The 24,835-nt window shown below is 55.0% G+C and overlaps 1 protein-coding gene across 1 annotated transcript in view; it reads right to left on the bottom strand.

Annotated features, from left to right (window-relative positions):
• Positions 1-854: 854 nt before the first annotated feature.
• The window catches only part of LOC142485712 (EF-hand domain-containing protein D1-like), a 90,773-nt gene continuing 66,792 nt past the window's right edge, over positions 855-24,835 (bottom strand). Inside the window, exons 3-4 of the mRNA XM_075584517.1 lie at positions 4,140-4,274; positions 855-3,284 (exon numbers count right to left, since the gene is read on the bottom strand). Coding sequence (XP_075440632.1) covers positions 3,153-3,284; positions 4,140-4,274 — 267 coding nt within the window. The 3' untranslated portion in view covers positions 855-3,152. The remainder of the gene's footprint in view (positions 3,285-4,139; positions 4,275-24,835) is intronic.

The following is a 24,835-nucleotide window of genomic DNA, read 5'->3' as shown; positions in this document are numbered from 1 at the left end:
CAATACTACATTTCGACTTTTTTCCTTTTCTTATGTGTATATGTAAAGCGTGTGACGATGTATAATTCTACATTCTTACCTAGGCTGGCAATCGTTCGGTCCTCCTGTTATAAATCTGTCAAAATACTAATTGTGCGACTAACATAATGGCTGCCTTTCAGTTTCAATGAATCCTTCAGTCAGTAGCTCAGCAGCTACAAAGTATCCTTATATTACCAAGGTAACAATTATCTATTGTTACAGTTTGCAGCTCAAACGCCTGGGAACATATGCAGGAAATGATTACAATCAGTAAAGTGTAAGGCTGCGCATATAGTGCCAGCGACGTGACATCACTCCAAAACGAATGCATTGTCACCGTCGCACGCGCTTATACTGTAGTAAGCGCGACGTGAGCGACCAAAAATTTGGTAGCCGGTCAAATTTGATTTTTCAGAGGCTGTCGCCACATGTGACAGCCTCTGAACCAATCAATGGCCAGGTCACTAGCGCCGTCGCTGCAACACAAACTTCAACTTTTGCGGGTGGCGACGGGTGACGTCATCCGTCGCGGACACTATACGAGCAGCCTTACAAAGGTCTTGCACTGCTGGGGAGGCGTGTTCCAAGTTGCTATAGAAATCAAAGGGTGCTTTAAAACTCATTAAAAATGTGTTTAATAATATATATATATTTGAAATGCATTAAGTATCTAATACTACTAATAAGCGATTTATTTTAATAACAATTAAAAAAAACAAAAAAAAAAACCCATAAGATTTCCCGTTTGGCTGCTACAACCTCCTTGTGCCTGGCTATCCAACTCCAAATAACATGTAACGTGTGATCAGAGATACAGCATCGGCACAAAAAGCTTCATTAGTAAAACATATTTATTATTTGTCATATAAAATTTATATAGAACAGCAGAGACGCAGAAAAGCATTGCAAAGTGAAGAGAGGGGCTGCGCCCCCCTCCCCCCCCCCCCCCCCCGCAGCGACGCTCCGCAGACTTCTCCCCGGCAACAAGAGGCCACGGGATAATAGTTAAACAATTATTAACACCTAAAGTACCAAGCGTGCCACACATCATTAACCCATTCACTGCCGCAGGTGAGGCTGCAGGCCATTCCGGCAACAAGTTAAAAAGCCGCCGCTCACATCCGATATCTTCGCCCTCCCGCCCCCATCAAGAAATGGAGCCGTTTGCAATCAATACTGAGTATGACCACATCTGTTCAGCCATTGAGGTCCATATTCACTATTCCATAGGCTCCCTTAAAGGGAATGCGGCTTAGGGGGTCTTACGGAATAGCACCGCTTAGTAAATATGGGCCTCTGTTCTTCAGCAGATGGCATAGAAAGATACTCGGCACCATTATACAGTACTGCGAGTTTATTTTTGACAAGATACAAATTCTCCCTGCCCCAGAACATAAGCTGCTGCTGCTTTAAATATGATACGTGTCAAGATATGTACAGCTAATATACTCGGGACCCAAACCCGCCGTGAGAGATTAAACGCTGCCCACGGGGGAGGGGAAGGTTTTAGTTTCTGCTCCTCACCGAGGACTGGTCAAGGGTAAGGGCAGCACAGAGGGCCTCTTTGTGAGGGGAATGGTTAAGGGACGGGCCTCTGTAGCCCTCTGGCAAGGAATGATTAAGGTTGCAGGTGTCTGGAGAGCCTGTGCATCAGGGAGCAGGGCCGGCCCATCGTGGATAAGTGACAGGGAACAGGACCGGTCCATCGTGGATATGTGACAGGGAGCAGGGCCGGCCCATCGTGGATAAGTGACAGGGAACAGGACCGGTCCATCGTGGATATGTGACAGGGAGCAGGGCCGGCCCATCGTGGATAAGTGACAGGGAACAGGACCGGCCCATCGTGGGTATGTGACAGGGAGCAGGGGCGGACCATCGTGGGTATGTGACAGGGAACAGGACCGGCCCATCGTGGGTATGTGACAGGGAACAGGACCGGCCCATCGTGGGTATGTGACAGGGAGCGGGGCCGGCCCATCGTGGATAAGTGACAGGGAACAGGACCGGCCCATCGTGGGTATGTGACAGGGAGCAGGGCCGGACCATCGTGGATAAGTGACAGGGAACAGGACCGGCCCATCGTGGGTATGTGACAGGGAGCAGGGCCGGCCCATCGTGGGTATGTGACAGGAAACAGGACCGGCCCATCGTGGGTATGTGACAGGGAGCAGGGCCGGCCCATCGTGGGTACGTGACAGGGAGCAGGGCCGGCCCATCGTGGGTACGTGACAGGGAGCAGGGCCGGCCCATCGTGGATACGTGACAGGGAGCAGGACCGGCCCATCGTGGGTGACAGGGAGCAGGACCGGTCCATCGTGGATATGTTACAGGGCACAGGACCGGCCCATCGTGTATATGTGACAGGGAGCAGGGCCGGCCCATCGTGGGTATGTGGGGGTGGGAGGTTCTGTCGGGCCTGTTGGCGTCAAGCAATGGTAAAGGGGAAGGGTTTCAAAAGGGATCTTTTAATTAGGAATGGGTAAGGGGGGGGGGGGGCTTCCCTGAATTAGTTATTAGTGATTGAAGCAGAAATCCCCATAATTATATATATAATTTAATATAATCTGAACCAGGGGTTTCCCCAGACCTGATCCATGGTCCCCAGACTTCCAGGGACCCCCAGTTTCCGGATATCTGGGGAAGTTTGTACTGGACTCTGCAGGGTCGCGGACAGAAAGCTGCAACACCATCTCCCGACGACGTTGCGACTCTGTTAGCCTCAGGAGAAAGGCCGACCCTGGCGGCCATCTTGTCTCCACCCTTGCCCAGCGGAAAGAGTGCAAATATCTCGGGAACCGGGAGGTCCCTTGAAGTTGGGGTAGCGGGGACGGGTTCAGGTATAGCTAAAAAAATAAAAATAATAAATGAGCAGCATGGGCTGCTGCTTAAAACAAAGGTGAGCGGTCACCTCGCAGGCCCCTCTGTGAAACAACTAGGCCCCAGCGAAGGTCAATGTAACAGGAAAGGACGAGGGGTCGGGCGCTCTTCTGCAGGACTTCCGGTTAGACGCGAGAGCCTCTTGTCAGGCGTGGACAGAGGGCCTCTCAAGCGGAGAATGGTAAGGGCAAGCGAGGTTTGAAGGCCCGTGCAGGCTCCTCTGGCAGGGAATGGTCAGGCCCCTTGTCGTGTTACTAATTAAACGCCGACTTCAGCTCTTTGAAGGCAGCTCTGCGGTTTTTCTTCTCTTCCTCCTGCCGCTTCCTCTCGTCCTGTTCTGCACGGATCTCGCTTTCAAACTTGCTGGCTGAGGACAAGGCCTGGACCTGTGGCCGGAGCGATGACACGAGGCACAGGAAGAGAGAAGAGGGGTGGGGGAGGCGTGAGAAACACATTGCATAGGAAAACAAAAAAGTACAAGGTCTCACAAAGCCCTGAATGGGTTAAATTCAGAGATTAAAGTATATGGGCACAAGGGGTTAGTCCGGAGGGGTGGCGGAGGTCCCCACCAGTTCGGGATTTAAGGATTTCCCTGCTTCAGCACAGGCGGCTCAATCAGTGCCACCTGTGCTGAAGCAGGCATATCCTGAAAACCTGACCCGCTGGTTACCCTTGAGGACGCAGTTGCCTACCCCTGGGGGTAGTCAGTACTGCTACTTTTTTCAAATGTATTTTGTATTTAATTCAAAAACCTACAGTGTCACTTTTTTGTAGTGGTATATTTGGGGAGACTAGTTCCTTTTCTGCATGTTACTACGTACCCAAAGGATCTTCGCCCCAATGATTAACAGCTTGAGAATAGTAATGCAATCAGACACAGAACCACTGCGGCCACAGGTTAAACTGATGTTTGAAGGGACTGCAGGGGTTAAAAGGATGCTCTGTAGTTCTATCTAGGACTAGCGGGGTTAAATTGTTGCAGGCCTGTCAAATACGGAGGAAGTCAAAAGGAGACTGTGAAGGTCTGTCTAGCACTGAGGAGCTTCACGTGATGTGGTGTGGGCCGCTCACGTGGCCAGGCTGATTTCCACACGCTACCACCACTGGTTTAGACGACCCTCTGTGATAACAGCAGTCTCGTGTCCCTCATCTCTTCTTCCACCTCAACCCGTTCCTGCCGTAAACTGCTCTCCTTCTCTCCCATCTGCCACACACTTTGCCCGTCCCCTCCTGACCCTCACCTTGGCCTCGAAGAAGTCCTTGGCTCCCCTCACTCCCTCAGTAGACACATCGATCTCGGACAGTTTCGCCAGAGCCATCAGCCCGCTGTCCTGTTCCAGCTCTCCGGCAGCCGCCTTGCGAAAGATCAGCAGGAACTGGGCGGGGAGAGGCACACGGTCACAGGAGGGTATATAGCGGGGAGAGGCACACGGTCACAGGAGGGTATATAGCGGGGAGAGGCACACGGTCACAGGAGGGTATATAGCGGGGAGAGGCACACGGTCACAGGAGGGTATATAGCGGGGAGAGGCACGCGGTCACAGGAGGGTATATAGCGGGGAGAGGCACACGGTCACAGGAGGGTATATAGCGGGGAGAGGCACACGGTCACAGGAGGGTATATAGCGGGGAGAGGCACGCGGTCACAGGAGGGTATATAGCGGGGAGAGGCACACGGTCACAGGAGGGTATATAGCGGGGAGAGGCACACGGTCACAGGAGGGTATATAGCGGGGAGAGGCACACGGTCACAGGAGGGTATATAGCGGGGAGAGGCACACGGTCACAGGAGGGTATATAGCGGGGAGAGGCACGCGGTCACAGGAGGGTATATAGCGGGGAGAGGCACACGGTCACAGGAGGGTATATAGCGGGGAGAGCACACGGTCACAGGAGGGTATATAGCGGGGAGAGCACAAGGTCACAGGAGGGTATATAGCGGGGAGAGCACAAGGTCACAGGAGGGTATATAGCGGGGAGAGCACAAGGTCACAGGAGGGTATATAGCGGGGAGAGACCTTGCATACAGGTGAAAGGTCCGTTCGCTGCTGTTCTGGACCAGAAGGTGCTTAGTAAATCTGGTCCCATATCACAAGGTGCTCAGTGGTAATGTCACTGCCTCTGAAGTGCCTCCTGTGCCTTCCCACCACTATCCTATCACACACAGCCCCGTATACCCCGAGCCTCCTCCTGTGCCTCCCCACCACTATCCTATCACACACAGCCCCGTATACCCCGAGCCTCCTCCTGTGCCTCCCCACCACTATCCTATCACACACATCCCCGTATACCCCGAGCCTCCTCCTGTGCCTCCCCACCACTATCCTATCACACACAGCCCGTATACCCCGAGCCTCCTCCTGTGCCTTCCCACCACTATCCTATCACACACAGCCCGTATACCCCGAGCCTCCTCCTGTGCCTCCCCACCACTATCCTATCACACACATCCCCGTATACCCCGAGCCTCCTCCTGTGCCTCCCCACCACTATCCTATCACACACAGCACCGTATACCCCGAGCCTCCTCCTGTGCCTTCCCACCACTATCCTATCACACACACCCCGTATACCCCGAGCCTCCTCCTGTGCCTTCCCACCACTATCCTATCACACACAGCCCCGTATACCCCGAGCCTCCTCCTGTGCCTCCCCACCACTATCCTATCACACACAGCCCCGTATACCCCGAGCCTCCTCCTGTGCCTTCCCACCACTATCCTATCACACACATCCCGTATACGCCGAGCCTCCTCCTGTGCCTCCCCACCACTATCCTATCACACACAGCCCCGTATACCCCGAGCCTCCTCCTGTGCCTCCCCACCACTATCCTATCACACACAGCCCGTATACCCCGAGCCTCCTTCTGTGCCTTCCCACCACTATCCTATCACACACAGCCCGTATACCCCGAGCCTCCTCCTGTGCCTTCCCACCACTATCCTATCACACACATCCCGTATACCCCGAGCCTCCTTCTGTGCCTTCCCACCACTATCCTATCACACACAGCCCGTATACCCCGAGCCTCCTCCTGTGCCTTCCCACCACTATCCTATCACACACAGCCCGTATACCCCGAGCCTCCTCCTGTGCCTTCCCACCACTATCCTATCACACACAGCCCCGTATACCCCGAGCCTCCTCCTGTGCCTCCCCACCACTATCCTATCACACACAGCCCGTATACCCCGAGCCTCCTCCTGTGCCTTCCCACCACTATCCTATCACACACATCCCGTATACCCCGAGCCTCCTCCTGTGCCTCCCCACCACTATCCTATCACACACAGCCCCGTATACCCCGAGCCTCCTCCTGTGCCTTCCCACCACTATCCTATCACACACAGCCCCGTATACCCCGAGCCTCCTCCTGTGCCTCCCCACCACTATCCTATCACACACAGCCCCGTATACCCCGAGCCTCCTCCTGTGCCTCCCCACCACTATCCTATCACACACATCCCGTATACCCCGAGCCTCCTCCTGTGCCTCCCCACCACTATCCTATCACACACAGCCCCGTATACCCCGAGCCTCCTCCTGTGCCTTCCCACCACTATCCTATCACACACAGCCCCGTATACCCCGAGCCTCCTCCTGTGCCTCCCCACCACTATCCTATCACACACAGCCCCGTATACCCCGAGCCTCCTCCTGTGCCTTCCCACCACTATCCTATCACACACAGCCTGTATACCCCGAGCCTCCTCCTGTGCCTTCCCACCACTATCCTATCACACACAGCCCCGTATACCCCGAGCCTCCTCCTGTGCCTCCCCACCACTATCCTATCACACACAGCCCGTATAGCCCGAGCCTCCTCCTGTGCCTTCCCACCACTATCCTATCACACACAGCCCGTATACCCCGAGCCTCCTCCTGTGCCTCCCCACCACTATCCTATCACACACAGCCCGTATACCCCGAGCCTCCTCCTGTGCCTTCCCACCACTATCCTATCACACACAGCCCGTATACCCCGAGCCTCCTCCTGTGCCTTCCCACCACTATCCTATCACACACAGCCCGTATACCCCGAGCCTCCTCCTGTGCCTTCCCACCACTATCCTATCACACACAGCCCGTATACCCCGAGCCTCCTCCTGTGCCTCCCCACCACTATCCTATCACACACATCCCGTATACCCCGAGCCTCCTCCTGTGCCTTCCCACCACTATCCTATTACACACAGCCCCGTATACCCCGAGCCTCCTCCTGTGCCTTCCCACCACTATCCTATATCACACACAGCCCGTATACCCCGAGCCTCCTCCTGTGCCTTCCCACCACTATCCTATCACACACACCCCGTATACCCCGAGCCTCCTCCTGTGCCTTCCCACCACTATCCTATTACACACAGCCCGTATACCCCGAGCCTCCTCCTGTGCCTTCCCACCACTATCCTATCACACACAGCCCCGTATACCCCGAGCCTCCTCCTGTGCCTTCCCACCACTATCCTATCACACACAGCCCGTATACCCCGAGCCTCCTCCTGTGCCTTCCCACCACTATCCTATCACACACAGCCCCGTATACCCCGAGCCTCCTCCTGTGCCTTCCCACCACTATCCTATCACACACAGCCCCGTATACCCCGAGCCTCCTCCTGTGCCTTCCCACCACTATCCTATCACACACAGCCCCGTATACCCCGAGCCTCCTCCTGTGCCTTCCCACCACTATCCTATCACACACATCCCGTATACCCCGAGCCTCCTCCTGTGCCTCCCCACCACTATCCTATCACACACAGCCCGTATACCCCGAGCCTCCTCCTGTGCCTTCCCACCACTATCCTATCACACACAGCCCGTATACCCCGAGCCTCCTCCTGTGCCTTCCCACCACTATCCTATCACACACAGCCCGTATACCCCGAGCCTCCTCCTGTGCCTCCCCACCACTATCCTATCACACACAGCCCCTATACCCCGAGCCTCCTCCTGTGCCTCCCCACCACTATCCTATCACACACAGCCCGTATAACCCGAGCCTCCTCCTGTGCCTTCCCACCACTATCCTATCACACAAAGCCCGTATACCCCGAGCTTCCTCCTGTGCCTTCCCACCACTATCCTATCACACACAGCCCGTATACCCCGAGCCTCCTCCTGTGCCTCCCCACCACTATCCTATCACACACAGCCCGTATACCCCGAGCCTCCTCCTGTGCCTTCCCACCACTATCCTATCACACACAGCCCGTATACCCCGAGCCTCCTCCTGTGCCTTCCCACCACTATCCTATCACACACAGCCCGTATACCCCGAGCCTCCTCCTGTGCCTCCCCACCACTATCCTATCACACACATCCCGTATACCCCGAGCCTCCTCCTGTGCCTTCCCACCACTATCCTATCACACACAGCCCCGTATACCCCGAGCCTCCTCCTGTGCCTTCCCACCACTATCCTATCACACACAGCCCCGTATACCCCGAGCCTCCTCCTGTGCCTTCCCACCACTATCCTATCACACACAGCCCGTATACCCCGAGCCTCCTCCTGTGCCTTCCCACCACTATCCTATCACACACAGCCCGTATACCCCGAGCCTCCTCCTGTGCCTCCCCACCACTATCCTATCACACACATCCCGTATACCCCGAGCCTCCTCCTGTGCCTTCCCACCACTATCCTATCACACACAGCCCCGTATACCCCGAGCCTCCTCCTGTGCCTTCCCACCACTATCCTATCACACACAGCCCCGTATACCCCGAGCCTCCTCCTGTGCCTTCCCACCACTATCCTATCACACACAGCCCGTATACCCCGAGCCTCCTCCTGTGCCTTCCCACCACTATCCTATCACACACACCCCGTATACCCCGAGCCTCCTCCTGTGCCTTCCCACCACTATCCTATCACACACAGCCCCGTATACCCCGAGCCTCCTCCTGTGCCTTCCCACCACTATCCTATCACACACATCCCCGTATACCCCGAGCCTCCTCCTGTGCCTCCCCACCACTATCCTATCACACACAGCCCCGTATACCCCGAGCCTCCTCCTGTGCCTTCCCACCACTATCCTATCACACACAGCCCGTATACCCCGAGCCTCCTCCTGTGCCTTCCCACCACTATCCTATCACACACATCCCGTATACCCCGAGCCTCCTCCTGTGCCTTCCCACCACTATCCTATCACACACAGCCCCGTATACCCCGAGCCTCCTCCTGTGCCTTCCCACCACTATCCTATCACACACAGCCCGTATACCCCGAGCCTCCTCCTGTGCCTTCCCACCACTATCCTATTACACACAGCCCGTATACCCCGAGCCTCCTCCTGTGCCTTCCCACCACTATCCTATCACACACAGCCCGTATACCCCGAGCCTCCTCCTGTGCCTTCCCACCACTATCCTATCACACACATCCCGTATACCCCGAGCCTCCTCCTGTGCCTTCCCACCACTATCCTATCACACACAGCCCCGTATACCCCGAGCCTCCTCCTGTGCCTTCCCACCACTATCCTATCACACACAGCCCCGTATACCCCGAGCCTCCTCCTGTGCCTTCCCACCACTATCCTATCACACATAACCCGTATACCCCGAGCCTCCTCCTGTGCCTCCCCACCACTATCCTATCACACACAGCCCGTATACCCCGAGCCTCCTCCTGTGCCTCCCCACCACTATCCTATCACACACAACTCGTATACCCCGAGCCTCCTCCTGTGCCTCCCCACCACTATCCTATCACACACAGCCCGTATACCCCGAGCCTCCTCCTGTGCCTCCCCACCACTATCCTATCACACACAACCCGTATACCCCGAGCCTCCTCCTGTGCCTCCCCACCACTATCCTATCACACAGCCCCGTATACCCCGAGCCTCCTCCTGTGCCTTCCCACCACTATCCTATCACACACATCCCGTATACCAGGCACAGGAGGAGGCTCGGGGTATCCTATCACACACAGCCCCGTATACCCCGAGCCTCCTCCTGTGCCTTCCCACCACTATCCTATCACACACAGCCCGTATACCCCGAGCCTCCTCCTGTGCCTTCCCACCACTATCCTATCACACACAGCCCGTATACCCCGAGCCTCCTCCTGTGCCTTCCCACCACTATCCTATCACACACAGCCCGTATACCCCGAGCCTCCTCCTGTGCCTTCCCACCACTATCCTATCACACACAGCCCCGTATACCCCGAGCCTCCTCCTGTGCCTCCCCACCACTATCCTATCACACACAGCCCGTATACCCCGAGCCTCCTCCTGTGCCTTCCCACCACTATCCTATCACACACAGCCCCGTATACCCCGAGCCTCCTCCTGTGCCTCCCCACCACTATCCTATCACACACAGCCCCGTATACCCCGAGCCTCCTCCTGTGCCTTCCCACCACTATCCTATCACACACACCCCGTATACCCCGAGCCTCCTCCTGTGCCTTCCCACCACTATCCTATTACACACAGCCCGTATACCCCGAGCCTCCTCCTGTGCCTTCCCACCACTATCCTATCACACACAGCCCCGTATACCCCGAGCCTCCTCCTGTGCCTCCCCACCACTATCCTATCACACAGCCCCGTATACCCCGAGCCTCCTCCTGTGCCTTCCCACCACTATCCTATCACACACATCCCCGTATACCCCGAGCCTCCTCCTGTGCCTTCCCACCACTATCCTATCACACACAGCCCCGTATACCCCGAGCCTCCTCCTGTGCCTTCCCACCACTATCCTATCACACACATCCCCGTATACCCCGAGCCTCCTCCTGTGCCTCCCCACCACTATCCTATCACACACAGCCCCGTATACCCCGAGCCTCCTCCTGTGCCTTCCCACCACTATCCTATCACACACAGCCCGTATACCCCGAGCCTCCTCCTGTGCCTTCCCACCACTATCCTATCACACACATCCCGTATACCCCGAGCCTCCTCCTGTGCCTTCCCACCACTATCCTATCACACACAGCCCCGTATACCCCGAGCCTCCTCCTGTGCCTTCCCACCACTATCCTATCACACATAACCCGTATACCCCGAGCCTCCTCCTGTGCCTCCCCACCACTATCCTATCACACACAGCCCGTATACCCCGAGCCTCCTCCTGTGCCTCCCCACCACTATCCTATCACACACAACTCGTATACCCCGAGCCTCCTCCTGTGCCTCCCCACCACTATCCTATCACACACAGCCCGTATACCCCGAGCCTCCTCCTGTGCCTCCCCACCACTATCCTATCACACACAACCCGTATACCCCGAGCCTCCTCCTGTGCCTCCCCACCACTATCCTATCACACAGCCCCGTATACCCCGAGCCTCCTCCTGTGCCTTCCCACCACTATCCTATCACACACATCCCGTATACCAGGCACAGGAGGAGGCTCGGGGTATCCTATCACACACAGCCCCGTATACCCCGAGCCTCCTCCTGTGCCTTCCCACCACTATCCTATCACACACAGCCCGTATACCCCGAGCCTCCTCCTGTGCCTTCCCACCACTATCCTATCACACACAGCCCGTATACCCCGAGCCTCCTCCTGTGCCTTCCCACCACTATCCTATCACACACAGCCCCGTATACCCCGAGCCTCCTCCTGTGCCTCCCCACCACTATCCTATCACACACAGCCCCGTATACCCCGAGCCTCCTCCTGTGCCTTCCCACCACTATCCTATCACACACACCCCGTATACCCCGAGCCTCCTCCTGTGCCTTCCCACCACTATCCTATTACACACAGCCCGTATACCCCGAGCCTCCTCCTGTGCCTTCCCACCACTATCCTATCACACACAGCCCCGTATACCCCGAGCCTCCTCCTGTGCCTCCCCACCACTATCCTATCACACACAGCCCCGTATACTCCGAGCCTCCTCCTGTGCCTCCCCACCACTATCCTATCACACACAGCCCGTATACCCCGAGCCTCCTCCTGTGCCTTCCCACCACTATCCTATCACACACAGCCCGTATACCCCGAGCCTCCTCCTGTGCCTCCCCACCACTATCCTATCACACACAGCCCGTATACCCCGAGCCTCCTCCTGTGCCTTCCCACCACTATCCTATCACACACAGCCCCGTATACCCAGAGCCTCCTCCTGTGCCTTCCCACCACTATCCTATCACACACAGCCCGTATACCCCGAGCCTCCTCCTGTGCCTTCCCACCACTATCCTATCACACACAGCCCGTATACCCCGAGCCTCCTCCTGTGCCTTCCCACCACTATCCTATCACACACATCCCGTATACCCCGAGCCTCCTCCTGTGCCTCCCCACCACTATCCTATCACACACAGCCCCGTATACCCCGAGCCTCCTCCTGTGCCTTCCCACCACTATCCTATCACACACAGCCCCGTATACCCCGAGCCTCCTCCTGTGCCTTCCCACCACTATCCTATCACACACAGCCCGTATACCCCGAGCCTCCTCCTGTGCCTTCCCACCACTATCCTATCACACACACCCCGTATACCCCGAGCCTCCTCCTGTGCCTTCCCACCACTATCCTATCACACACAGCCCCGTATACCCCGAGCCTCCTCCTGTGCCTTCCCACCACTATCCTATCACACACACCCCGTATACCCCGAGCCTCCTCCTGTGCCTTCCCACCACTATCCTATCACACACATCCCCGTATACCCCGAGCCTCCTCCTGTGCCTCCCCACCACTATCCTATCACACACAGCCCCGTATACCCCGAGCCTCCTCCTGTGCCTTCCCACCACTATCCTATCACACGCAGCCCGTATACCCCGAGCCTCCTCCTGTGCCTTCCCACCACTATCCTATCACACACATCCCGTATACCCCGAGCCTCCTCCTGTGCCTTCCCACCACTATCCTATCACACACAGCCCCGTATACCCCGAGCCTCCTCCTGTGCCTTCCCACCACTATCCTATCACACACAGCCCGTATACCCCGAGCCTCCTCCTGTGCCTTCCCACCACTATCCTATCACACACATCCCGTATACCCCGAGCCTCCTCCTGTGCCTTCCCACCACTATCCTATCACACATAACCCGTATACCCCGAGCCTCCTCCTGTGCCTCCCCACCACTATCCTATCACACACAGCCCGTATACCCCGAGCCTCCTCCTGTGCCTCCCCACCACTATCCTATCACACACAACTCGTATACCCCGAGCCTCCTCCTGTGCCTCCCCACCACTATCCTATCACACACAGCCCGTATACCCCGAGCCTCCTCCTGTGCCTCCCCACCACTATCCTATCACACACAACCCATATACCCCGAGCCTCCTCCTGTGCCTCCCCACCACTATCCTATCACACAGCCCCGTATACCCCGAGCCTCCTCCTGTGCCTTCCCACCACTATCCTATCACACACATCCCGTATACCAGGCACAGGAGGAGGCTCGGGGTATCCTATCACACACAGCCCCGTATACCCCGAGCCTCCTCCTGTGCCTTCCCACCACTATCCTATCACACACAGCCCGTATACCCCGAGCCTCCTCCTGTGCCTTCCCACCACTATCCTATCACACACAGCCCGTATACCCCGAGCCTCCTCCTGTGCCTTCCCACCACTATCCTATCACACACAGCCCGTATACCCAGAGCCTCCCCACCACTATCCTATCACACACAGCCCGTATACCCCGAGCCTCCTCCTGTGCCTTCCCACCACTATCCTATCACACACAGCCCGTATACCCCGAGCCTCCTCCTGTGCCTTCCCACCACTATCCTATCACACACAGCCCCGTATACCCCGAGCCTCCTCCTGTGCCTTCCCACCACTATCCTATCACACATAACCCGTATACCCCGAGCCTCCTCCTGTGCCTCCCCACCACTATCCTATCACACACAGCCCGTATACCCAGAGCCTCCTCCTGTGCCTCCCCACCACTATCCTATCACACACAACCCGTATACCCCGAGCCTCCTCCTGTGCCTCCCCACCACTATCCTATCACACACAGCCCGTATACCCCGAGCCTCCTCCTGTGCCTCCCCACCACTATCCTATCACACACAACCCGTATACCCCGAGCCTCCTCCTGTGCCTCCCCACCACTATCCTATCACACAGCCCCGTATACCCCGAGCCTCCTCCTGTGCCTTCCCACCACTATCCTATCACACACATCCCGTATACCAGGCACAGGAGGAGGCTCGGAGTATCCTATCACACACAGCCCCGTATACCCCGAGCCTCCTCCTGTGCCTTCCCACCACTATCCTATCACACACAGCCCGTATACCCCGAGCCTCCTCCTGTGCCTTCCCACCACTATCCTATCACACACAGCCCGTATACCCCGAGCCTCCTCCTGTGCCTTCCCACCACTATCCTATCACACACAGCCCGTATACCCCGAGCCTCCTCCTGTGCCTTCCCACCACTATCCTATCACACACAGCCCCGTATACCCCGAGCCTCCTCCTGTGCCTCCCCACCACTATCCTATCACACACAGCCCCGTATACCCCGAGCCTCCTCCTGTGCCTTCCCACCACTATCCTATCACACACACCCCGTATACCCCGAGCCTCCTCCTGTGCCTTCCCACCACTATCCTATTACACACAGCCCGTATACCCCGAGCCTCCTCCTGTGCCTTCCCACCACTATCCTATCACACACAGCCCCGTATACCCCGAGCCTCCTCCTGTGCCTCCCCACCACTATCCTATCACACACAGCCCCGTATACTCCGAGCCTCCTCCTGTGCCTTCCCACCACTATCCTATCACACGCAGCCCGTATACCCCGAGCCTCCTCCTGTGCCTCCCCACCACTATCCTATCACACACACCCCGTATACCCCGAGCCTCCTCCTGTGCCTTCCCACCACTATCCTATCACACACAGCCCCGTATACCCCGAGCCTCCTCCTGTGCCTTCCCACCACTATCCTATCACACACAGCCCCGTATACCCCGAGCCTCCTCCTGTGCCTTCCCACCACTATCCTATCACACACAGCCCCGTATACCCCGAGCCTCCTCCTGTGCCTTCCCACCACTATCCTATCACACACATCCCCGTATACCCCGAGCCTCCTCCTGTGCCTTCCCACCACTATCCTATCACACACAGCCCGTATACCCAGAGCCTCCTCCTGTGCCTCCCCACCACTATCCTATCACACACAGCCCGTATACCCCGAGCCTCCTCCTGTGCCTTCCCACCACTATCCTATCACACACATCCCGTATACCCCGAGCCTCCTCCTGTGCCTTCCCACCACTATCCTATCACACACAGCCCGTATACCCAGAGCCTCCTCCTGTGCCTTCCCACCACTATCCTATCACACACAGCCCGTATACCCCGAGCCTCCTCCTGTGCCTTCCCACCACTATCCTATCACACACAGCCCGTATACCCCGAGCCTCCTCCTGTGCCTTCCCACCACTATCCTATCACACACAGCCCGTATACCCCGAGCCTCCTCCTGTGCCTTCCCACCACTATCCTATCACACACATCCCGTATACCCCGAGCCTCCTCCTGTGCCTCCCCACCATTATCCTATCACACACAGCCCGTATACCCCGAGCCTCCTCCTGTGCCTCCCCACCATTATCCTATCACACACAGCCCGTATACCCCGAGCCTCCTCCTGTGGTGCTCAACGTTCAAGACATACACAACGACGGTTTTCACCGCATAACCTCTGTCTAAGAGTCTAACATACCCAGGGACAGATACATAATTACTGGGAGCATTTTGGAGGCAGATACAAACACCTGAAGAATAAGCAGTTAAACAGGCATTTGGATAAACACATTTTATTCTTTTCCCTATTACTATCCCTGAGAGGGGATGTCCTAACAGTACAGGTATATGGGCTACAGCCTGAAAGAAGGAGGTCCCGGTACCTCCCACCACTTAAGCAAAGCATACATAAGGATGGCGCTTCTCTACACTAGTACCTCCCACCTTGAGAAAGCGCAGGTCCACGCACGCGCGAAACGTACGTCGGCATGACGTCACCACGTTGACGTCTCGGAGGAGAAGGCTAACTGGTGAGATCAGTCCATGTCATTTCGGCGACTGCGGGATAAGTAACGCTCAGGACACTGATTCAAGTGCCGGTATCAATGTATATTGTATGTGAATGCGGGCTAATATGGTGATGATTATATACAAATAGAGCCTCCGCAACATACAGCGTTTATCCCGAGATATAACAGTGTGCAGCATTAAGCCTGATTGGGTATTGTGTACCAGTCCTGTATACTAGATACTGTGCATCAACATATGTAAATGAGGGACATTCGACGACGTGCACACCACTAGATAGAGATGTATCTTGTATGCATGCATCTACCCATTATTTACCTATGCACACTGGAGTTACCTATGAGAGTGGAAATTGCCTTATAGCACTTATTTATATATCAACTGTTTATGTGCTGTACCTCTCACATTGAATTCTACTGGTAACCTACCTTGATTGCTAACCGTGTGACGACACCAGTTACCATCAGATTTTAATTGGTTTTATCTAGTTTAGAGTAAGCATTATGTGTTGTTTGTTTTGAATATTAATAAAAGATTTGTAATTTTGCCATTGGCGTTTTAGTGGTAATTGTCCGCCCACAGTGATGGGCACGGTTACTTACCTGTAATGTATGGTTGATTGAACCTCTAGCATTTTTGGCAATTAAGCCCCTTTATCACCGAGCCTTGTGTGCAATAACTGAGGATCTTTGGGGAGGATTCTTTACCTCCTCTATTTGTGTTTATGTGTATGTTTACCCTATCCTCTTTGCACCGGCTGGCATAGAGTATTATCATACTCGAAATATTTGAAATTAATATTTGGGTGAGCGGTAGACTACAAGTTGTGTTTACCTTCCCACCACTATCCTATCACACATAACCCGTATACCCCGAGCCTCCTCCTGTGCCTCCCCACCACTATCCTATCACACACAGCCCGTATACCCCGAGCCTCCTCCTGTGCCTCCCCACCACTATCCTATCACACACAACTCGTATACCCCGAGCCTCCTCCTGTGCCTCCCCACCACTATCCTATCACACACAGCCCGTATACCCCGAGCCTCCTCCTGTGCCTCCCCACCACTATCCTATCACACACAACCCATATACCCCGAGCCTCCTCCTGTGCCTCCCCACCACTATCCTATCACACAGCCCCGTATACCCCGAGCCTCCTCCTGTGCCTTCCCACCACTATCCTATCACACACATCCCGTATACCAGGCACAGGAGGAGGCTCGGGGTATCCTATCACACACAGCCCCGTATACCCCGAGCCTCCTCCTGTGCCTTCCCACCACTATCCTATCACACACAGCCCGTATACCCCGAGCCTCCTCCTGTGCCTTCCCACCACTATCCTATCACACACAGCCCGTATACCCCGAGCCTCCTCCTGTGCCTCCCCACCACTATCCTATCACACACAGCCCGTATACCCAGAGCCTCCCCACCACTATCCTATCACACACAGCCCGTATACCCAGAGCCTCCCCACCACTATCCTATCACACACAGCCCGTATACCCCGAGCCTCCTCCTGTGCCTTCCCACCACTATCCTATCACACACAGCCCGTATACCCCGAGCCTCCTCCTGTGCCTTCCCACCACTATCCTATCACACACAGCCCCGTATACCCCGAGCCTCCTCCTGTGCCTTCCCACCACTATCCTATCACACATAACCCGTATACCCCGAGCCTCCTCCTGTGCCTCCCCACCACTATCCTATCACACACAGCCCGTATACCCAGAGCCTCCTCCTGTGCCTCCCCACCACTATCCTATCACACACAACCCGTATACCCCGAGCCTCCTCCTGTGCCTCCCCACCACTATCCTATCACACACAGCCCGTATACCCCGAGCCTCCTCCTGTGCCTCCCCACCACTATCCTATCACACACAACCCGTATACCCCGAGCCTCCTCCTGTGCCTCCCCACCACTATCCTATCACACAGCCCCGTATACCCCGAGCCTCCTCCTGTGCCTTCCCACCACTATCCTATCACACACATCCCGTATACCAGGCACAGGAGGAGGCTCGGAGTATCCTATCACACACAGCCCCGTATACCCCGAGCCTCCTCCTGTGCCTTCCCACCACTATCCTATCACACACAGCCCGTATACCCCGAGCCTCCTCCTGTGCCTTCCCACCACTATCCTATCACACACAGCCCGTATACCCCGAGCCTCCTCCTGTGCCTTCCCACCACTATCCTATCACACACAGCCCCGTATACCCCGAGCCTCCTCCTGTGCCTCCCCACCACTATCCTATCACACACAGCCCCGTATACCCCGAGCCTCCTCCTGTGCCTTCCCACCACTATCCTATCACACACACCCCGTATACCCCGAGCCTCCTCCTGTGCCTTCCCACCACTATCCTATTACACACAGCCCGTATACCCCGAGCCTCCTCCTGTGCCTTCCCACCACTATCCTATCACACACAGCCCCGTATACCCCGAGCCTCCTCCTGTGCCTCCCCACCACTATCCTATCACACACAGCCCCGTATACTCCGAGCCTCCTCCTGTGCCTCCCCACCACTATCCTATCACACACAGCCCCGTATACCCCGAGCCTCCTCCTGTGCCTTCCCACCACTATCCTATCACACACAGCCCCGTATACTCCGAGCCTCCTCCTGTGCCTTCCCACCACTATCCTATCACACACATCCCCGTATACCCCGAGCCTCCTCCTGTGCCTTCCCACCACTATCCTATCACACACAGCCCGTATACCCCGAGCCTCCTCCTGTGCCTCCCCACCACTATCCTATCACACACAGCCCGTATACCCCGAGCCTCCTCCTGTGCCTTCCCACCACTATCCTATCACACACAGCCCGTATACCCCGAGCCTCCTCCTGTGCCTTCCCACCACTATCCTATCACACACAGCCCCGTATACCCCGAGCCTCCTCCTGTGCCTCCCCACCACTATCCTATCACACACAGCCCCGTATACCCCGAGCCTCCTCCTGTGCCTTCCCACCACTATCCTATCACACACATCCCGTATACCCCGAGCCTCCTCCTGTGCCTTCCCACCACTATCCTATCACACACAGCCCGTATACCCAGAGCCTCCTCCTGTGCCTCCCCACCACTATCCTATCACACACAGCCCGTATACCCCGAGCCTCCTCCTGTGCCTTCCCACCACTATCCTATCACACACAGCCCGTATACCCCGAGCCTCCTCCTGTGCCTTCCCACCACTATCCTATCACACACAGCCCCGTATACCCCGAGCCTCCTCCTGTGCCTTCCCACCACTATCCTATCACACACAGCCCGTATACCCCGAGCCTCCTCCTGTGCCTTCCCACCACTATCCTATCACACACATCCCGTATACCCCGAGCCTCCTCCTGTGCCTCCCCACCATTATCCTATCACACACAGCCCGTATACCCCGAGCCTCCTCCTGTGGTGCTCAACGTTCAAGACATACACAACGACGGTTTTCACCGCATAACCTCTGTCTAAGAGTCTAACATACCCAGGGACAGATACATAATTACTGGGAGCATTTTGGAGGCAGATACAAACACCTGAAGAATAAGCAGTTAAACAGGCATTTGGATAAACACATTTTATTCTTTTCCCTATTACTATCCCTGAGAGGGGATGTCCTAACAGTACAGGTATATGGGCTACAGCCTGAAAGAAGGAGGTCCCGGTACCTCCCACCACTTAAGCAAAGCATACATAAGGATGGCGCTTCTCTACACTAGTACCTCCCACCTTGAGAAAGCGCAGGTCCACGCACGCGCGAAACGTACGTCGGCATGACGTCACCACGTTGACGTCTCGGAGGAGAAGGCTAACTGGTGAGATCAGTCCATGTCATTTCGGCGACTGCGGGATAAGTAACGCTCAGGACACTGATTCAAGTGCCGGTATCAATGTATATTGTATGTGAATGCGGGCTAATATGGTGATGATTATATACAAATAGAGCCTCCGCAACATACAGCGTTTATCCCGAGATATAACAGTGTGCAGCATTAAGCCTGATTGGGTATTGTGTACCAGTCCTGTATACTAGATACTGTGCATCAACATATGTAAATGAGGGACATTCGACGACGTGCACACCACTAGATAGAGATGTATCTTGTATGCATGCATCTACCCATTATTTACCTATGCACACTGGAGTTACCTATGAGAGTGGAAATTGCCTTATAGCACTTATTTATATATCAACTGTTTATGTGCTGTACCTCTCACATTGAATTCTACTGGTAACCTACCTTGATTGCTAACCGTGTGACGACACCAGTTACCATCAGATTTTAATTGGTTTTATCTAGTTTAGAGTAAGCATTATGTGTTGTTTGTTTTGAATATTAATAAAAGATTTGTTATTTTGCCATTGGCGTTTTAGTGGTAATTGTCCGCCCACAGTGATGGGCACGGTTACTTACCTGTATTGTATGGTTGATTGAACCTTTAGCATTTTTGGCAATTAAGCCCCTTTATCACCGAGCCTTGTGTGCAATAACTGAGGATCTTTGGGGAGGATTCTTTACCTCCTCTATTTGTGTTTGTGTGTATGTTTACCCTATCCTCTTTGCACCGGCTGGCATAGAGTATTATCATACTCGAAATATTTGAAATTAATATTTGGGTGAGCGGTAGACTACAAGTTGTGTTTACCTTCCCACCACTATCCTATTACACACATCCCCGGGAGCTGGGCGGCACCGGGCACAAGGCCTCTCTCCCCCCACCCCTTGCATGCAGAGCGGGCAGGAGGCTGCTCATTCCATCAGGTAATCAAACACGCGTGTGTGTGCGCACAGCACTGAGACGTCTACCCTGTGCAGGCAGTTTCCCACACTGCTCACCTTGCTCCATAACCCTGGCCACCTGAGACACTTTAGTAGTTAGTGCATCATCACTTCCCCCCCCTGCCCCATGGCTGTGATACACTGGAAAAGGTCTCGCCTCTCAATGCGGAGCCAGAAACATGTACAGAAATAAACATGGGAAACACGCCCTCCCAGAACCAGTGTACCGATGCCAGCGGCGCCCGCCATCTTGTAGCCGACACCTTTCAGTCATTTCTGGAGTTGGTTTATAAACATGGAGAGCGGAGACTTGGGAGCTTCTTCCCTTTGTCTTCGTGATCAGCAAGAGTTTGCCCAGGCAGGCCCCCATCTGTCCCCCTCCCCTAATCCTTCTTGGTTCTCGGATAGGAACAAGGGGGTGAGGAATCACTTGATTGGCCAAGACTTTCCCATTCCGAAGAACAGCAATTTGTAATGGTTTTCCAAAAGAACATAAGCAGCCAAATCCTTGCTATTAGCACCGTTAGCTTTGTTTAAGGAAGCCAATTAGACTGTTACATTCTTTACCAAAAACTGTTTTGTGGCTGTTTACGTGAGATTGCTCCTGTAAAGCTGCGGCTCATTTTATCACGCCGACGCCAAACTAACCATGCGCCTCGCACGAAAAATCCGCGTGTCAAATTAGGAAGAGTCAAGGCACTGATACACACACATGTACGCGCTCCTATACACACACACACGTGTACGTGCGCGCGCTCCTATATACACACACATGTGTACGTGCGCGCGCTCCTATACACACACACACACACGTGTACGCGCTCCTATATACACACGTGTACGTGCGCACGCTCCTATCTACACACACGTGTACGTGCGCGCGCCCCAATATACACACACGTGTACGTGCGCGCACTCCTATATACACACACACATGTACGCACTCCTATATACACACACGTGTACGTGCGCGCGCTCCTGCACACACACGTGTACACGCTCCCATATACACACACACGAGTACGTGCGCGCGCTCCTATATATACACACACACGTGTACGCGCTCCTATATACACACACGTGTACGTGCGCGCGCTCCTATACACACACACACACGTGTACGCACTCGTGTACGTGCGCGCGCTCCTATACACACACACACACACACACACACACACGTGTACGCGCTCCCATATACACACACACACACACACACACACACGTGTACGTGCGCGCGCTCCTATATACACACACACACACACGTGTACGTGCGCTCCTATACACACACACACACGTGTACGTGCGCGCGCTCCTATACACACACACACACACACGTGTACGTGCCTATATACACACACGTGTACGTGCGCGCGCTACTATATACACACACACGTGTACGCACTCCTATATACACACACGTGTACGTGCGCGCGCTCCTATACACACACACACACACGCGCTCCTATATACCCACACGTGTACGTGCGCGCACTCCTATATATACACACACACACGTGTACGCGCTCCTATATACACACACGTGTACGTGCGCGCGCTCCTACATACACACACACACACACGTATACGTGCGCTCCTATATACACACGTGTATGTGCGCGCGCTCCTATATATACACACACGTGTACGTGCGCTCGCTCAAATTTACACACGTGTACGTGCGCGCGCTCCTACATACACACACGTATACGTGCGCTCCTATATACACACACACGTACGTGCGCGGGCTCCTATATACACACACGTGTACTCCTATATACACACGTGTACGTGCGCGCGCTCCTATATACACACGTGTACGTGCGCGCGCTCCTATATACACACACGTGTACGAGCGCGCGCTCCTATACACACACACACGTGTACGTGCGCGTGCTCCTATACACACACACGTGTACGTGCTCCTATACACACACGTGTACGTGCGCGCGCTCCTATACACACACACGTGTACGTGCGCGCGCTCCTATACACACACACGTGTACGTGCGCACACTCCTATACACACGTGTACGTGCGCGCGCTCCTATACACACGTGTACGTGCGCCAATATACACACACACGTGAACGTGCGCGCGCTCCTATATACACACACACGTGTGCGCGCGCTCCTATATACACACACGTGTACGCGCTCCTATACACACACACACGTGTACGTGCTCCTATATACAAACACGTGTACGTACGCGCGCTCCTACACACATACACACACACACATACACACACGTGTACGCGCTCCTATATACACACGTGTACGTGCTCCTATATACACACGTGTACGTGCTCCTATATACACACACACGTGTACGTGCGCGCGCTCCTATATACACACACGTGTACGTGCGCACGCTCCTATATACACACACACACACTTGTACGTGCGCTCCTATACACACACACGTGTACGCGCTCCTAAATACACACACGTGTACGTGCGCGCGCTCCTATATACACACACGTGTACGTGCGCACACTCCTATGTGTACGTGTACGTGCGCTCCTATATATACACAGACACACACACACACACGGGTACGCGCTCCTATATATATATATATACACACACACACGTGTACGTGCGCGCGCTCCTATATACACACACACACGCGTACGTGCGCACGCTCCTATACACACACACACACACGTGTACGTGCGCTCCTATATACACACGCGTGTGTACGTGCGCGCGCTCCTATATACACACACACGTGTACGTGCGCGCGCTCCTATATACACACGTGTATGTGCGCGCGCTCCTATATACACACACATGTGTATGTGCGCGCGCTCCTATACACACACACGTGTACGTGCTCCTATATACACGTGTACGTGCGCTCCTATATACACGTGTACGTGTGCGCGCTCCTATATACACACACGTGTACGTGCGCTCCTATATATACACAGACACACACACGTGTACGCACTCCTATATATATATACACACACACGTGTACGTGCGCGCGCTCCTATATATACACACACACACACACGTACGTGCGCTCCTATATACTCACACACACACACGTGTACGTGCGCGTGCTCCTATATACACACACACACACACGTGTACGTGCGCGTGCTCCTATATACACGTGTACGTGCGCGCGCTCCTATATACACGTGTACGTGCGAGCGCTCCAATATACACGTGTAAGTGTCAAATTAGGAAGAGTCAAGGCACTGATACACACACGTGTACGCGCTCCTATACACACACACACGTGTACGTGCGCGCGCTCCTATATACACACACATGTGTACGTGCGCGCGCTCCTATACACACACACACGTGTACGCGCTCCTATATACACACGTGTACGTGCGCACGCTCCTATCTACACACACGTGTACGTGCGCGCGCCCCAATATACACACACGTGTACGTGCGCGCACTCCTATATACACACACACATGTACGCACTCCTATATACACACACACACGTGTACGTGCGCGCGCTCCTGCACACACACGTGTACGCGCTCCCATATACACACACACGAGTACGTGCGCGCGCTCCTATATATACACACACACGTGTACGCGCTCCTATATACACACACGTGTACGTGCGCACGCTCCTATCTACACACACGTGTACGTGCGCGCGCCCCAATATACACACACGTGTACGTGCGCGCACTCCTATATACACACACACATGTACGCACTCCTATATACACACACACACACGTGTACGTGCGCGCGCTCCTGCACACACACGTGTACGCGCTCCCATATACACACACACGAGTACGTGCGCGCGCTCCTATATATACACACACACGTGTACGCGCTCCTATATACACACACGTGTACGTGCGCGCGCTCCTATACACACACACACGTGTACGCACTCGTGTATGTGCGCGCGCTCCTATACACACACACACACACACACACGTGTACGCGCTCCCATATACACACACACACGTGTACGTGCGCGCGCTCCTATATACACACACACACACACGTGTACGTGCGCTCCTATACACACACACACACACACGTGTACGTGCGCGCGCTCCTATACACACACACACACGTGTACGTGCCTATATACACACACGTGTACG

The sequence above is a fragment of the Ascaphus truei genome, unplaced genomic scaffold (genome assembly GCF_040206685.1).
Source record: "Ascaphus truei isolate aAscTru1 unplaced genomic scaffold, aAscTru1.hap1 HAP1_SCAFFOLD_626, whole genome shotgun sequence".
NCBI classification, from domain to species: Eukaryota; Metazoa; Chordata; class Amphibia; order Anura; family Ascaphidae; genus Ascaphus; species Ascaphus truei.
The sequence above is the reverse complement of the archived record's forward strand: the minus strand, read 5'-3'. Positions and strand labels throughout refer to the sequence as shown.